Below are 17,757 nucleotides of genomic sequence, written 5' to 3' on the forward strand. Positions count from 1 at the left end.
AGAGAACACAGTCGCGGGTAAGAAGCTGTCTGCCTCCCTCAAGTACTGGAGACGTTTCTATGAGAGAGCTTCTAGCGCTCAATGGAGAGAAAGGTTTCCGCCTCTTTTGCTCGCCCCTTCTCTCCAGCCTCCCTCTCCTGAGCTGCTGCTCTAATAGAAATTAAGAGAGTCTTTGACTTACAGAATTCCTCACTGGCTAATACCATTAAAAACTTTGTGCTACTGAATCTTCACCAACCACCACTTAACTTTTGATCTCTGACTCATATTCATACCCCGGCAACCTGCAGAGAGCAGGGAGCCTCGTTTAAAGCTGTGTGTCTGTGTAATAAGCTGCAAGCCCATGGCGTTCTTTCATCCCCAAGCAGGCGATCGGGATCAATATTGGTATGCATTTCGCCCCCCTTCTGAGTCACGACTTTACATCTTGTGAAGATGTTTAAATTTTAAGGCTTCAGATTACAGGATTGATTGCTGCATTTTCCCTTTTATTTCTGGCCGTGGGAATGCTTTTTCCCCGATGATGAAGTGTCTTCTCTCCGCCCACCCCTCTTTGTGAGGGGTGAAGGTGATGACGTGATTTATTGATTACCCCCAGGAATAACCACAGCAGTCTGAAACTGACTTTGACAATGACAGAGACTGACTGCGGAAGGACTTCGGAGTTATTCCAACTTGATTTCTGCCATCCAGCAGGGACTGGTGCTGGACAGTCAGATGTATATAAAAGGAACTCAATTTTAGCTGAACAAGAGTCTAGAGCACGGACAGGTGACCAGTGTCACTATCACGAGCCACCTGCCCCCATGCCAAGGTCAGACATCCCCCCCACGGACCGAGTGTCGCTGACCTGACCTGGAGAGAATTAGTCTTTAGGGTTAAATATATGCTTTCGGTTGTTTCCACATGTGAAACTGAATATTACTTGCAAACAAAGCTCTTGGATATATTTTCCCCAGTGTGACTTTTTAACAGCAGTTTTCTAACTAACGTGCATTTAAAAAGTTAAACGTTGTTTCATAGACACTCTGGAGATACCCTTCTGCAGGCACAGACCCCTCAGACAGACACGGGAGCAGATCAAGGGTAGGGAGCGAGGCGTCGGACCCTGCGGGAAGCGCAGGGACGTCGGTGCCTCAGGACGGCCAGGCGGGGCAGACCCCGGGAGGCTCTCTCCCTCATCTCGTGCTACACCAGCACGCAGCCTCATTTACTGGCCCCTCCAAACTGACTGAATGTGGACAGGTGGTCACTAGAGAACACTCCAAGTACATGAAGAGCAAAAACAGCTTTGAAATGCTCAAGAACTGTAAGATCCTTCAGGTCCAAAGCACAGAAGAGTGGCATAAAACCACTCCACTCTCTTCCTTCTTTCTCCCTTGCTCTGTCCTCCTTTCGTGAATGTCGGTGGTTTGTGACGGGAACTGGGTTTAGCAGAGTTTTTGTATTCCTTAGTGTCATACAGTTAACATTGATTACTGTGAGCTGAGTGCCGAGAACCAGGCGCGGCTGGGTGCTTCCCAGGCATTACGAGAGCGCTAACCCTTCCAGCACCCCACAAGGTAGATACTGCCTCGTGCCCGCTTTGCAGATGAGGAACAACAAGCCCGAGAGACCGGGTGACGTGCTCGCCGGAGCACGGCTGGCCTACGGGGCCACTGCGACGCGAGGGCAGTCCGGACTGGCTTCAGGGGCAGCACGCGCCGGGCCACGCGCGAGGCCCCAAGGCAGGTTTCTGCGTTGCTGGAGCCATTAGGTAAGCAGCGCTCCTGTGCTATTTTCTTTGCGGTTATTATTCCAACAACACATCACTTGTTGGCACCTGCCAAGCGGGCAGCACTCAAACCACACAGCATCTCCGACGCTGTCTCTGCCCCAGGCCACTGGCAGGCGGTGGCTCAGTCCTCAGTGTTTGAAACCACACAAACGAGATGGATCCCTCTACCTCTCTAAACATCTCAAATGGCCAATCGATTAACACCTAGAATTCCTAGGACCAAAAGGACAAAATAAATATGCTCACGGAAACAGCAGGAAAATCCTTCTAAAGAGCCTGTGTTCTCCTGCGCTGCAGACGCGCAGGGGCCTGTGTGGCTCTGAGCAGGCCTCCTGGGACCAGCACTGGACTTTGTTTCTCATTTGGTTTGGGGCCGGCTCCTCGGAGCCCAACTGCGATCACCTGCCAAACAAGGTACCACCCCGTTCTCCTTACAACCACATCTAGTATAGCAAAACCTTCTGCCTTGCAACGGCAAACAATTAAAAATATTAAACTCTCCCTCTGTTTGGGTCTCTGTGAGCACAGGTGCAGCAGTAAGGACTCAGGCCACCGCGCTCTCTTGGGCTGCAACTAGTACCGTGGCCACAAGAGGGCAGGGTGACACCACGCATGGGAACCGGCTTTCTCCCCAGTATCTTTCCACAGAGGGAGAGTCCGGCATGAAACAAAACTCATCGTTATTTATATAGAATTCCCACAGCAACCTAAACATTGAACCTTGGTACTAATTAGCTGGTATGCTAATTGCCTTGGTTTTCATCTGTTTTAGGCCAAGTTTAAAAAGAAGGTCCTCTTCCCTTTCTTGCTATTTCAGAACCAGAACCTATTTGCAAGCACGAAGTACGTTCACAAAATGTGTTCCCGGGCAGATGCCATACACAGTGGGGTTCTACACAACAGAGTGGATGCTCGATGATTAAATCTATCAAATACGGAAGGGGGATTTGCGTTTGATCAAGAAAAAATGTGTAGGTTTATTAATAAACATTCTTTCCCAAATGAAGCCAAAATGAAAAAAGAGCAGCAGAAAGAGAAGGGGGACATATACCCTTTGTTTCCGTGGAAAAAGTAATCTCCAGTCACTCTCCGTGAAATGGTCAAGAGGGATGCGCGAGAGCAAGGGTCTCCGTTTACCTGCAGGCCCTTCGTGCGGCAGCGCCCTGGCGCGTTCGGTGAGGTCCTTATCCTCTGAGAGAGACGGGGGCGCTCCTCCCGGGTCAGAGTCCAGCAACGGCTGATCTTCTCCGAGGCCAATGTCTGCAAAGTGGCTGCTCAATTCACAGTCCTCAAGGTCAGCAGAGAAGTGATGGAGAGGGACGACGTCGTGGGGAGACAGGGGGAACGTGCCTTCTGAGACCAAGGGAGAGCCCGGCGGGGACAGGGAGGAAAGGGAGGACCGGGAGGACAGGGACGCCACGGACGTGGGGGCCTCGGGCAGGGCGGGGGCGCGGCCCGGGGCCGCGGCCGCTGCCACACAGGGACCGCTCCGGCCAGGCTGGCTGGGGGACTTGGCCACTTCGTGTTCGTGGATGGTGGTGATGGGTCCGGAAGGAATGTAGCCACCTTTCTCCTGCAGGAGGAAGTCCAGTTTATACTGATAATCCGGGTCCAGCTGGTCGCCCTGACTGGTGTAGTAGAGCTCGCTGGAGCTGAGGGAGTTGAGGGACCCTCTGCTGGACGTGTTCAGAGACCCCCGGCTGGAGGCCAGCGAGCCCAGGCTGCTCCCGGACGACATGGACAGCGTGCTGGCGGAGAGGCTGGGAGGGGAAAGCACAGCTGTAAAAACCGGGATGATGCGGAGACCCCTGCCGGCTCCTTCGGGCCGAGAGGAGAGAAACCCAGTGACACCAAAGAGCAGAGTCAACGACCGGGGTAAGAGAACTTGCTGTCACCCCACACGTTTCCAAGCTTATTCGTGAATGCTTCCAATCTGACTCTCTAAAGACTCTTTAAGCAGCAATCCTACCATTAAAAATCATCCCCCTTGTGCAAAAGTTACAAAAATTTTAAAAAGCGATCAAATACCTATTGATAAATCTACCTGCATAAATATCCAGAAGCAACTATGCAATTAAAAAATACATAAGTTGGGCTTCCCTGGTGGCGCAGTGGTTGAGAGTCCGCCTGCCGATGCAGGGACACGGGTTCGTGCCCCGGTCCAGGAAGATCCCACATGCCGCAGAGCGGCTGGGCCCGTGAGCCATGGCCGCTGAGCCTGCGCGTCCGGAGCCTGTGCTCCGCAACGGAAGAGGCCACAGCAGTGAGAGGCCCATGTACCGCAAAAAAAAAAAAAGCACCACGGCAGACTAAGAAAAAATACAGAAGTGGGAGGGAGGTGTAATGAACCCAACAGCATGAAGGGTTAATGCAGTGACTCTACTTTTAAAGAATCAAACTTTTTATTTTGAGAAAGGAAGAGGCCAGCTTCTAAAGACAAAGGCCCCTGGGCTCACTGCCTTCCTCCTCTTTCTATGTATATTTCAGGATGTATATTTTCAGGCAAATCTCCCCCACCTTCCCTTTTTAAAAGAAGGGATGACGTGGAGAAATGTGTCATTTTCCTAAGTATGTCCTGATAGTTGAAATACATCTTCTTCCCAACACATTTCAAACATGTTCCAAAAAGGACCTTGGGGTTCATGAAACAAAAATAAACCAAACCCAAATCCCTGCATCTTTAAATGTGGTCATCCGAGTTTTAATTGTATTAGTATAACAATTTTCCTACTTTTAAGTCATTGAAAATAAAGAGAAAAGTAATCAAAGATGAACTACAACATGTCTGGATGCAGTCAAGAAAAATGTTCCCCTCAAGAACCAAACAGGCTTACTTTTTAAGTTGTGAATGCAAATATGTAGTTAATTTAGTAGTTTCTTCAAGTTTCTGTAGCAGCTCTTTCCTTCGCTCTTCCAATTTCAATCTAGACAAGAAAAAGAAATGAATTTATTTTCACAGAACTATGACCAAGCAGGAAAAGAAAGATTCTGAAAGAAAAGAAAGATCCTTATTATTTTCCCCTTGTGAGATCCAAATGAACTCGACACAGAGAAAACAGAGCCACCTGCCAGAAGGAAAGTGGGCAGAGCCGTCCACGGCCCTGGGCGAAGGACTGCACCAAATGGCCGGCATTACTGAGAACTTGTAAACTTGTTGGTAGTCTAAAGTTTTCTTAAATGGGTAAGAACACTTCACGCTCTTACAAGTTAGGGGAAGACAGTGGGGAGGAAAAGAACAACGAAAAAACCGAACAAAGATTAAAGAGCCTTCTGCAGGCTTGAGACTTGAGCTTCCGTTACTAAAACACTTGACTGCAATAACGGGGAATTAGAAAAGATCATCTGAGTACTGAACTTGGTAAGGGCTGCTCCAAAATCATAGTTAGTGATACAAATTCCAATCTTATTTTGATGAGAATGTTGGCGATGAAGAAACAAATTAGTCCATATTGCCAGTGTGAGCTAATTTGGGCTTAACTGTTTAAGCAAGAAAAAGACATAAAAGTGATTTCCTTTCTCCCATCGATGGCACCTCTCATCACCTGTACTGGATTTTCATGAAATTTCATCCACATTCAGCTGAACAAGTTTTTATGAGGATTTTTTAGAAAAAAAAATCTGAGTATTATGGAATTGTGTACTTGAGTAAGCCATTTTTAAATATATCAAGCATACTGTCTGTGTCAGGAGTTTTAGACATCATTGAAATGAGCAGAATGGGACCCAGAAAACCACCACGTTTTTTTTTTAATCTCCTAAATATAAACAAAAACTCAACCAGGAAAAAATATTAATTCAAAGTAGATTAACTGAATTAGAAGGTACATAAAGGTCCAGAGAAAGTCCCCGAATCTACTAAAACCCATGTCTCCTGATACAGGAGCAATATATTTTTTTTTTTTTTTTTTTTTTTTTTTTGCGGTACGCGGGCCTCTCACTGTTGTGGCCTCTCCCGCTGCGGAGCACAGGCTCCGGACGCACAGGCTCAGCGGCCATGGCTCACAGGCCCAGCCGCTCTGCGGCATGTGGGATCTTCCCGGACCGGGGCACGAACCCGTGTCCCCTGCATCGGCAGGCGGACTCTTAACCACTGCGCCACCAGGGAATCCCAGAGCAATACTTTTGAAGTAAGTTTTAAAACCAAGTCCCACACACACAAATGAAGGCTTTTCTGGTATGGTAAGGAGGCTTCAGGGCAACAGTGTGTTTCATGCTGAAATTTAAATCCAAATCTTTCCCATTCCAGTCAGTCACATGTGATGGTCCCCCCAGGCCCTCCTCTGGCAATGGCTCAGGTGCTGCCCTTCCAGACCTTTCCCGGTTGCCTTGAACTGAGGCCTGGCCTGTGTTCTCCAGTTGAACCCTAAGCTCCCGGAGGGCAGGCTCGGGCTCTTTCTCCCTCCTCTACCCAGGCTGCCTGGAGAGCCCGGCGCCCCTCCCCGGTCCCCTCCCTGCAGGTGTCTAGATCACGTCATTGGAAGAAGCTTAAAGAAGGCCCTGGGGAGGTCTAGTGAATGTCAAAAAGTAGGGGGCTTCCCTGGTAGCGCAGTGGTTGAGAATCTGCCTGCCAATGCAGGGACACGGGTTCGGGCCCTGGTCTGGGAAGATCCCACATGCCGCGGAGCAACTAGGCCCGTGAGCCACAACTACTGAGCCTGCGCTCCACAACAAGAGAGGCCGCGACAGTGAGAGGCCCGCGCACCGCGATGAAGAGTGGCCCCCGCTTGTCGCAACTAGAGAAAGCCCTCGCACAGAAACGAAGACCCAGAATCTCACCTAAGGCCACCCCTGAAATAATGAGAAACCCACAATGTTAGTGGAAAACAGGATAATTTGGGGGAAGCAGCAAGTGCTTGTCTGACAGGCGTGTAGGTACCGAGAAGAAACGGAGGGGGTCTGGGGTCGGTGAAGCACCGTTTGCTCTGCGATGAAACTAAGTCTGACACAGTGAATGTCAAGTTCCCAGAGGTGTCTCCCTGAAACCCTGCTGGCAACCCTGTGGCTGTCCTCTGTCAAGCACTGCACCTTCTGTCTCTGATGGAATCAGAGCCTCTCCCAGTGGGAGCTGGTTCCTGGTATCCTTCCTGGGAAATGACCTCCCCCACTTCCTCTGGACCAGGGACTAGAAGAAACTGCTGAGATGTCAGCCCCCTCAGGAGGGTGCGCCCCTGTCTCTCCTCACCCTTCTCCAGCCCCCGTCCTGCTACTCCTCCTGGGTGAGAAAGACCTCTTCAACCTGACCCCGAAAGACCCCTCCCACGGTCCCGCTGTTCCACACCCCTGCCCAGCTGCCCTGGACAAGACAAGGGGGCCCTTGCACCCTCCACCTCTGCCCTCGGTGCCCTGAGGGGGAAAGCTCCATGTCATCTACAGAAGTAAGAATTTCCTTTTCCATTAAAAAATATATGACACTCATACCCCCCGCCCACTTGCTATAAGAACTTTTTCAGAATCAGTGGCAAAAACATTCATATGATTAAGAAACAAGACACCCTGGCAAGATGCAAGGCAAAACCCCTAAGATTTGTGAAAAAGGAAGGAGCAATGTTAAGATCTTATCAGCCACAGAAAAGCACAGAGTTTAAGGAATTTCAATAACTGTAAGGAAAGAATAGAAGGATGTGTAACAAGTCTTTTTTTCATTTGAGAGCAATTTCTCGTTCCCGATGCGCTTTATGACCACTAGGGGGCGAGCTCCGTCTCCGTGGGCGGTCCCGCAAGTAGGCGACACTGAGGACGGGGCTGGTGGGCACAGCTGGGGGACTCTGGGAGCTCACACAGCGGCTGAAAATTCATGTGAGTTTAGCTCCTTCAGAGACCAAAAGTCAGCAATGACTCAGAATCTCGCCTGAGGCCACCCGTGAAATAATGAGAAACCCACAATGTTAGTGGAAAACAGGATAATTTGGGGGAAGCAGCAAGTGCTTGTCTGACAGGCGTGTAGGTACCGAGAAGAAACGGAGGGGGTCTGGGGTCGGTGAAGCACCGTTTGCTCTGCGATGAAACTAAGTCTGACACAGTGAATGTCAAGTTCCCAGAGGTGTCTCCCTCGACCTCCTGCTGGAGCACCGAGGAAATACACTGCCTGCAGAGGGCTTCTCGGGCCTTCTGGCTGGGGGGATGATCCCGTTTCAGCTCAAGAGCAACGACAAGCACAGCAGGAATATACACAGGCAGTGGGAAGAAACGATGAGGTTGGTGAATGGTAGGAAACGGGGAGAGCATATGGGGAGTGAAGTGAAACCACCACCACCAACAAAGCCCAAAGCCACACCGTGCTGTGCCCACTGGGAAACAGAGGACTCCGGGTGCACTTCGCAGGGGTTCTGCTCTCTTGCACAGGGAATGCTGGGCCGTTTTGCAGCCAAGGAGAGCAGTGAGAAAACTGCAAGGTGCTCCAGCAAGAAAGTGTGAGTCCCTCAGCCTCACCCTGCTTTATCGTGGGGCTCTGCTTTTGGCCATGCACAGCACAGAGGAAGCTGGTGTCCATTTTCTGTAATGCTAAATGACTTGACCCTTCCAAATGACTCAGACAGCCAACATATCACAAATGTGAAACATACACATTTCCCTTCCTGCTAAGATCTCAATTGTGGGACGTGGGCCCATGCGCGGTCGTGAGTCAGAGGGCCATCCAAACCCATGGATGGCCCCCGTTACTCCCTGTGCGACTCAAACCCCACGGCTGGATCTCACTAGATAGAGAATTATTTTGTATAAATATTTTATAGCTCCTCTTCCGGATGAGATCAAGCCTACTGTTTCTGCTGGAATTTTGACAGTTATTATGTGTGTGCAAACAAAAGTATAAAAGCCAAAGTCTAGGCACTTAAACTATATTTTTAACGTTACTTCATTAGTCATTTTTGAAGCTCCAGTCCTAATGAAAAAGACAAACAAGGGACTCCCCTGGCAGTCCGGTGGTTAGGACTGCGCACTCCCAGTGCAGGGGGCACGGGTTCTATCCCTGGTCGGGGAGCTAAGATCCCGCATGCCACGTGGCCCGGCCAAAAAAAGAAAAAAAAGACAAGACATCATGCCTGCAAAAGCTGATTCAAACAAAGAAACACACGCCTGTTTTCTTTCTCTCCCAGAAAAAATTTAAAGTCCACTGGTAGGGCCCTTCCCGGATTCAGATACTGCAGAGTAGGACAGCTGAGATGTCAGATGTCCGTACGTTACACAGGTATAATTATATGACATTTATTAAGGGCGACATAACATAAAAGATCACTGGTGTTTTATCTACGAGCCACACAAAGCGAACCATTTCATCATATTTGCTGATGATTATCAAACGTTTATCCTCGGACTTTAAGAAACACAGACACAGACACTCACATACAACATCGAGGTAATTCAGGAAAACAACTGAATTCTGCCTTCTCGCCCTTTCTTTTTGTTCCTTGTGGTCTTGGTCGGATGGCTCCCTACCTGGCCAGCCTTGCTGACACCTTCTAGAGATGTCAGAGCGGGAGGGGAGGAGAAGCAGGGGCAGGTGGGTGATGAGAATTATTTAAGATGGTGAAAGGATGGCATCTGTAGGGGGTTCCCCCTTTGATACTTTTTCACGCTCCCTAAAGCTGTGATGCTGTAGCTATGCGTTATCTCCAGCAGCATTTTAACTCACACGGTTAAACAAGTGCTCACGCTAATACCTCACCAGGAATGTCAGAGGTTCTTCCCTCCCCCGTCTCCTCCACCACCACACTTTTCAAATGTTTTGATATTATGTTGACACACAACCTTAAACATTTATAGAAGACAAGGAATTAGAAGGCAAGAAGGCAAGAAGTTAAAAAAAAAAAAGTGACTGGATCATGGGTGGGTATTTTAAACTTATTCCCAGGTCACTTGAAGTTAAGCAAATGTGAATCTCTCTCCCTTCATTCTGCTCCTTACTTGTTGGCCTAAAAGATGGATGCGCAGTGGTTCTAAAGGGCCACATGGTCTATGGCTGAAACAGGTAAACAGGTGTCTGACCATTAGTCAGCAAGGCCTGGACACAGGGCTGCTGTGCAGGTGTCCTCACGGCAAACACACACAGGGGTTCCCTGCTTAAGAGTCCAGCTGATCTGCCTACAGAACTGGAGTTTTTAGATTAAGTGATCAATTTACACCTTCCCACAGAAAGATGAGAAAATTGCTTAAAGCATTTTCCTTTATATTTTCTCCTGCTTCAGAGGAGGGTTTCAATTGACAAACAAAATCCAAGTGAACATTTTGTGACCTGTTGAGATATCAAAGGGAGCAAGTTGTCTTTTCCTTGTGAAATGAAAAGCAATAAACTTTTGCATTCTTGTGAGTAATAAACCCAGAATAGGAAGCTTCAGCCGCTCTAACAGTCCAGATAATCTCTCTTATCAGAGTGCAATAGTTTACAGCCACTGTTATCAGCCTCGGTCAGCGATGGACTGCATTCCTGGTTTTCTGTCAACATTCCTTAGTTATTCAACATCTGTCTCAGGCATTTTCACGTTCCCCAAAAGCGTAGAGGAACCACGGGGACTAAGCAGGGTGTGCTTTACTGCTCTACAGGAAGAAGTCCTCAGTCCCCTAAGGGCTGAGGCCTCTGAGATTTCCGCAGACCAGGGAGAACGGCCTGGAGGCCCAGCTGAGCCCCCCACGGGTTAGCCACCTGGGGCCCGGGGAGGGGAACGCACCTCTCGGCCAGAGCTCGGCTGGGCGCCCCCCGGACCGACAGCAGCTCCTTCTCCAGCCGCTGCCTCTCGGCACCCAGGCTCTCCAGCTCGTCCGGGGTGCGCTTCTCTGGGGTGACGAACTGAAGCTCTTTCAGAAGTTCTTCTTTCTCATTAATCAGCATCAGCTTCTCCTTCTCAATGTCCAGCGCCCCAGGCCAGGCCTCACTGTCCAGTTTCGACAGTTCGATTTTCAAGTTGGCCATACTAAAATAAAATAAGACAGAATGAAATAACAGCTGTGCACGTGGTCAGAAGCCCCAAGGAAGGGAAAACACGAGGCGGGCTACGGTCGGGACTAACCCCCCAGGGACGGGCGTGATGGCTGGTGTGAGGCTCCGGTCCGGTCTGGTCCGGTCCCGGGGCAGCGGCAGCGGATGCTACACTTACTTCTTATCTGCCTCATCCATCCTCCCCACCTTTAATATCTGAGTAAGCACACCTACCTACCGGAAAAAGGATGAAGGTCAAAGTACACAGAAGCTTAAAAAGCAGAGGGCCGTGGGCGGTCAGCCCTGACGTGTGCCTGCCTGTGTGAGGTGGCGGGAGGAACACTCGAGAGCTTCCTTTAAAGAATCTCTGGTAGGGCTTCCCTGGTGGCGCAGTGGTTGGGAGTCCGCCTGGCAATGAAGGGGACACGGGTTCGTGCCCCGGTCTGGTAAGATCCCACATGCCGCGGAGCGGCTGGGCCCGTGAGCCACGGCCGCTGAGCCTGCAGGTCTGGAGCCTGTGCTCCGCAACGGGAGGGGCCACAGCGGTGAGAGGCCCGCGTACCGCAAAAAAAAAAAAAAAATCTCTGGTAAATGATGCCGGAAGTGCATTATTCTAGATCTCCTTCCTCTGCGTAAAGACGCTGTCCCCAGGCTAGGCTGGCAGCAACTGGGGATCAGCCAATCAGGGAAGGGAGAGGGGAGAAAAGAGGGCAGGGGCTAGGTCATGCAGTACCACAGCCAAGTCCGTCCCTCAAGGCTACAGCATCGCCAAGGAGAAGGGGGCGGGGCTCGGCTTCCCCCACCCACATTCTTCAGCTGTGCACCATGAACTCGCTTCCCGCTCAGGGTCTGCATGGAGTCTACAGCACACACGGGGCGCTCACGGGGCTGGCCCTGTACACACGGCACTGACCCGGCTCTCCTCTGAACACACTTAGCAGCACCCAGGGCCCACTGGAGTGACAACAGGTGCTGAAGCGACGGGGCCGGGAGGGGCGGGAGGAGGAAAACGCAGCAAAGGGAACCTTCACCGGTTTCATAATTTTGCTGGCCCCAGATGTCACTGCTTCTAGAGCTTCGTACTCAATGGTCAAGTTAACTCCTGATTCAATAAGAATGACCACCCGAATCAAATAACTTGCTCTGTGGCGCTGTGAGGACGATCGGGATTGTTCACAAGGGAAATGGCACTTGGCTGTTTTGACCATAAGCACAAACAAGATCAAGGTAAACTATGAACACAACTGATGTTGGCACGAAGAATCCATGTTCCTATTAAAAAATGTTGCATGATTACTCTGCGTATTGTTACAGCGCACACTAGAAAAATGAAAAACAGATAGAGAAGGGGGGATGTTTTCCTCCCCTTTCTGATGTAAAAAGCTGTTGAAGAGAAGAAAAAGTTGAACAAGAAACGTTGTCAGGGGACTTCCCTGGTGGTGCAGTGGTTAAGAATCCGCCTGCCAATGCAGGGGACGTGGGTTCGAGCCCTGGTCCAGGAAGATCCCACATGCCGCGGAGCAGCTAAGCCTGTGCGCCACAACTACCGAGCCTGCACTCTAGAGCCCACGCACCACAACTACTGAGGCCACGTGCCACAACTACTGAAGCCCGCGCACCTAGAGGCCGTGCTCCGCAATGAGAAGCCACCGCAATGAGAAGCCCGCACACCGCAACAAAGAGTAGCCCCCGCTCGCTGCAACTAGAGAAGGCATGCGTGCAGCAAGGAAGACCCAACACAGCCATAAATAAATAAATAAATAAACCAAAACGAAACAAAAAATGTTGTCAGGACAAAAAGGGAAGTAGTTCCACATTCTTCTGCCTGAAGTTCCTTGTATGAGTTAAAAATAAAATTGCCATCTTAAACTGCACTGCATATATAATGTCCTTCGGATTTTCCCCCATCGTCTGCACTTATGACAGATGTAACATCAGCTACTCGTCAGCTTTAACCACAAAACCATAAACAACTGTCCCAACGTACTGGAAAATTAAGCAAGACAGTATTAGCTTCATTAAGCACGTAAAACAAAAGCTGGAGGAGAAAACAGGTTTCAGGAGAACACAACCCGCGTCTTACTCAGAATTGAGGAAGAAAAAGCGTTTTCAACATACGCATAAACACTTGAGACTTACCTTCTCGTCAGAATCGCTAGAAACTTTAAAATAAAACCCCAAATGGTAATAGAACAGCAATGCAACCAAATGGGAAAGAACTAATGTCTTAAGTTTTGATGTGACTGAATTAACCGATTGAACTGACAGCAACGATGTAGTGAAGGAAAGAACAGCATCTATTACTTGTGGGATCAGGCATTAGGTAGGTCTTGAATTTTATTTGGAAATAGCTTTCTGGGCAAGAAAACATGAAAGTTTCCGGGACCACCTAGGAGGAGAAGTGCTGTGTAAGCTCCACATGGAGCCAAAGTAAAGCAGAAGCTCAAGCTGGCCCAAGGGAAGCCGCGACAAACCCCAAGGGCCCCGGGGAATGAGGCCTGGTCCCCAAGATTAACTCTGAGTTATGGCCATTCTCCTTCAGAAAACCAGACACCAGAACACCAGATCCTGGCTTTGTTTACGTCAGAACCTAGGAGTTCTGGCAGCTCAGGAACTGGCGTGCTTATAGCCAGAGGGCCCCAAACAGGCTTCCACATCACTGGGCCACAAAAGCACAGAGCAATTCTCAGTCCTTACTGAGGGCAAAGCATCAGCCTGGCATGTGAGAAGCAGACAATACAGTAAACAAAATGTTTCCTACCCTCAAGCCATTTATAATCTACCTGGGAAATTTTATAGGCATTAAAATTAGCCGAGTGCAATGCTGCTCAGAGAGACTAAGTGACCTGCTCAAGCTCACATGGTTAATGATTTATGGAACAAAGCTTCGGGTTCTTTCAGTAAATCAAAGAACCAAGTAATATTAATATCAGTAACAGAGGCTACCCAGAGGCAAATATTATATTTAGGCAGATCAAATAGAGACTCTGTTAAAGCCAGACAACCTCTAAGAACTCTGGCCAGTGACTTTTAAATTCTCATCATCACCAATAATAATGGATATATTCCAGTATCCATCTTACGGGCTTCCTTGTGGTGGGAAGCCACGATGCTCCAGTATGTTCTCAGCCGAACTGTTCACGTTCATGATAATGCAGGTTTGTCACCCAATGCCTTCCTAAATAATAAAACAGCAGCATTTTTACACTCTTAAAAGGAAAATAATGAAATGTATCAGTATGACCCTCTCTCTCAGAACAAATTCAGTTCCTACATTATGATAACCAGCTGAGTCTGTCACCGAGGCAAGGACAGAGGAGTCTCCCAGGCCTTCCCCAGCAGAGTCACAAGGTAAGAAAAAGTTATCGAGGCAGGGCTGAAGAAGAATTGAGAGGGTCAAGGAGGGAAACACTCCCTGAAGCGAGTGACACAGCAGACAGCTCAGCATCCTCCAGGACGTCAGCAGGGGCTCTTCCCTTCAAGCCAAGGAAGATGCTTGAAGCTCTTTACCTTCAGACTCCTCAGCTGCTACCAAGCCCTGCACCTGAGCCACGGTATCACATTTCTATCTGAGAAACCAACCTCCACACTTTGAATTGTGAGTAAGGAAGTACCGTACAAGCTCAAAGCTTCTTTCTTCCAGAATGAAGGGGGAAGTTTCATTCCCGCCCTTCTCATTAATTCTCCTTGTTCTTCAGCTTTCAGGGGAGGGGACCCCGTAACCCTTATATTCTAAGATCTGAAGGGTGACCTGGGTAAGAACGGTGGCGAGCGCCCAGCAGACGTCCCTACGTGAGTAAAGATGAATTCTGGAAAAGGAAAGCCGGGTGAGCCAGCTGACTACGCACTGACCGCTACCCACTGACCGCTACCCAGCTCCCCTGCTGTTACCTTCTTTTGGCTTCTTCATACTGGAGGCTCAGCCTGACCTTTTCAGCCAAATTTGATCTACTTCTCACTCCGATCTAGTAAAAAACAAAAGGGAAAAAGTCAATTAACTCTGCAAATGAATGAAGTAAACTGCTTTTGTTTCTAGGAAGTGCAAGTAATTGCAAAGCTAAAGAAGATGGGAACACCAGTTTGAAAAGGCACTTACTTTATAGTCTCAGTAGGGACAAAACATTTCTTTTTAATACAAGCTTGTCTGTTTTTCAAAGACTTTAACGTCCTTTTCTCCACACATTAAATTCAAGATAAAAAATATCAGGTAAATGTTTCTGGTATCTAAGAGTTTATGAAGGGTGTACAGGTCAATAAAATTTATGAACTGGAACTAATTTCCTTGTCTCTATGAGCCAAACTTTCCATCATCTAACTTTCAAATGCATAAACATAAAATAAATTACTTCGAAAATTAATTTTTCAAACAGGTAAGCCCTACTGTTGATCTCTGCCTGTTATACTTTCATAGCACAGAATTCAAAGAAGCATAGAGAATACAAAAATAACTGGAACTTATTGAAAAGTAAATATCTACTAATGGTGTCCCAAGAGGTAGAATACAAACTGGTAATAATATTCAAGCCACATTAAATATTTTCAAATGCCAGGTATAAACCACCAATCAAATATTTTAATATAATCAAGTTCAGATTTATAAAAACAAATTTTGTGGTTAGTTTTTAAAGGCATATATTTGTTTCTCATTAGCCTTAATGTTTATTTGGAAGGACCTTAATGTCTAAGACTTAATAGGAAAAACTCAAATTTTCATGTGTCTCTCGTCTTTCAATAGAGTCTCTGAATAAATACAGTATGAGAAAGTTTGAACAAAGCTATTCATATGGACAAATTCTGATATGCTTTGGCACCTTGGCAGAAAAGATAAGGTTAAGATTTTTAAATCCAATCTTATGAGTATGAAATGCTGAATGCACACAGCTGGAATTCGCACCACCTTCCTGGCCCCTGTTCCATTTGCCATCGGTATTGTAATCAGGGCCCGTCAGGACAGTGCCGGGGCCAACCCTTCCACGTGGATAACTTACATCCCCGGAAATGCTTGTTTGTGACCCGGCATCCAGGGTCTGTCTGGAGAGAGATAAATGAGAGTTCACAGGACTGGATCTCAAGTCTGGCTCAGATCTGCCAATGCTCTGGTCCAAGTGAAACCGCTCCTGCAGCTTAGCAAGACTCTGTTCAGGAAATACAAAGTACTTCATAAAGCTGAACATTTAAGAGCATGAAACTTCCCCACCAGGTAAAATTAAGCTAATCTCAATGGAAAAAACAACTACTTTATCTTAGTAGGTACTTATCACTTTAAATTCTTGAAAAAAATAAGAGTAGAATATAATTTTTGCACATACACACAGGACTTTGAAAATATGTAAGATCATATTAAACAGGTTATCTTATCTTTCCCAAGACAGCCTGGGAATTATTCACCCTGTGACTAATGGTATCTTTATATTTAATACATGCATTTCTTATTTTTAAAATTCTGTTAAAAAGAAGTCTATTTTAATAAGAACTACCCACTTTATGCAGTAGGAATTATGGAAGCATAGGATACCTAAAGCAGGCACACTTCCTACCTAGAAGACCTCTACAGTTGTGCCATTTGACATCTGGACAGGATCCAGGAGATTATTTAGCTCACATAGATGTCAGAGATTAGGAAATGGAGGCCCAGAAGCCACAGTCACTCAGTACCTGCGGTGTTTGGTCTGGGAAAGTGCCTAATCACAAGTGAACGTGACTGGTGTCGGCACCCGGGTTTTCATAGAGTGAGTTTACTTTAGAGGGAGGATGTGAGTCAGTGAGAGTATTAAAAAGGGAAAAGTTTAAATTGCTGCCAAAGAACCCCCGTACAAAACACTAATAAAAATGTAAGAAGCTCATTATTATCAACTTTAAGAAGAGCCAGGATTTCATCCTGATATTTAAACTTCTCACGATAAGAAATTAGAAATATCAGAGATCTGATTTTTTTTTTACCTAACCTTCTCTATTTTCTTTCAAAGGCAAATTTATACAAAATGTATATGCATGAGGGGTAAAACTTAAATGGTCACATTACATAATATATTATAGAAAAGAACGAAGAAACGTCTCAGGGACTTTGGACAAGTCTTTTCTATTTTTTCATGCAACGGTGAAAAGATGTATATTTTTCAAACCTATGACCATGCACTCAATCAATTTAGTAGGTCATGACTAGTATGGTTTTTTTTTTTTTTCGGTACGCGGGCCTCTCACTGTTGTGGCCTCTCCTGTTGTAGAGCACAGGCTCCGGACGCACAGGCTCAGCGGCCATGGCGCATGGGCCCAGCCGCTCCGCGGCATGTGGGATCCTCCCAGACCGGGGCACGAACCCGTGTCCCCTGCATCGGCAGGCGGACTCTCAACCACTGCGCCACCAGGGAAGCCCCGATGACTAGTATGTTTTTAAATGAAACAGAAGAGACTAGAAAGTAAAATCAAAGTATATTACTAGTATCAAAAGCAGGCATATTTCTGTGAAATTTGGTGTGTGTATCTATGGTTAAAGACATTTGTATTACTGGCTTTTGATGTAAAATATACGTATTTCTTACTCTGGGTCATAGCCAAAGAGGTTCAAAAGTCATAGAAGATAACTAATGTCCCTTTCTGCTCTACTGTTGATTCCTGTATTTATTATTTTTTATATTTTAGTAATTAAAAAGGAATCTAGCTTTTAAATTTAACCTGGCCTATGTATAAATCCAAAGTTTACAGAAAGAATCAAAGAGGACCTGAAATTGCTAAATTATGAGGTTCCAATTTAACTCTGTTCAAGTTCCATTAACTTTTTTCCAAGGACTTATTTTGTGCTTTTCAGGAATGACTGATTTAATTGGCAGGATCATTGCAGAACAACAAAAAGTACATCCAAGTGAAGTTCTGTATGTGTTACACATTCGTTAGAACCACATATTCTAGAGCAAGACTGCCTGGGTTTGAACCTCAGTCCTGCCACTTACCTGCTGTGTGACTTTAACCAAGTAACAACTTCTCCACACTGCTGTTTTCTTGTCTACGGGTTGAGGATAATAACAGAGCCTATCTTTAGGCTGTTGTGAGAATTAAATGAAGTATTTCTATG

The 17,757-nt window shown here is 47.2% G+C and overlaps 1 protein-coding gene across 2 annotated transcripts in view; it reads right to left on the minus strand.

Moving 5' to 3' along the window:
- WWC2 (WW and C2 domain containing 2) overlaps window positions 1-17,757 on the minus strand; it is a 170,851-nt gene that overhangs the window by 31,676 nt on the left and 121,418 nt on the right. For both annotated transcript variants that reach the window (XM_060136278.1, XM_060136279.1), the window contains 5 exons: window positions 15,677-15,823; window positions 14,580-14,653; window positions 10,441-10,683; window positions 4,612-4,701; window positions 2,915-3,537 (listed from right to left, as the gene is read on the minus strand). In XM_060136278.1, coding sequence (XP_059992261.1) covers window positions 2,915-3,537; window positions 4,612-4,701; window positions 10,441-10,683; window positions 14,580-14,653; window positions 15,677-15,823 — 1,177 coding nt within the window. The remainder of the gene's footprint in view (window positions 1-2,914; window positions 3,538-4,611; window positions 4,702-10,440; window positions 10,684-14,579; window positions 14,654-15,676; window positions 15,824-17,757) is intronic.

Source organism: Lagenorhynchus albirostris, chromosome 21, assembly GCF_949774975.1.
Source record: "Lagenorhynchus albirostris chromosome 21, mLagAlb1.1, whole genome shotgun sequence".
NCBI lineage: Eukaryota > Metazoa > Chordata > Mammalia > Artiodactyla > Delphinidae > Lagenorhynchus > Lagenorhynchus albirostris.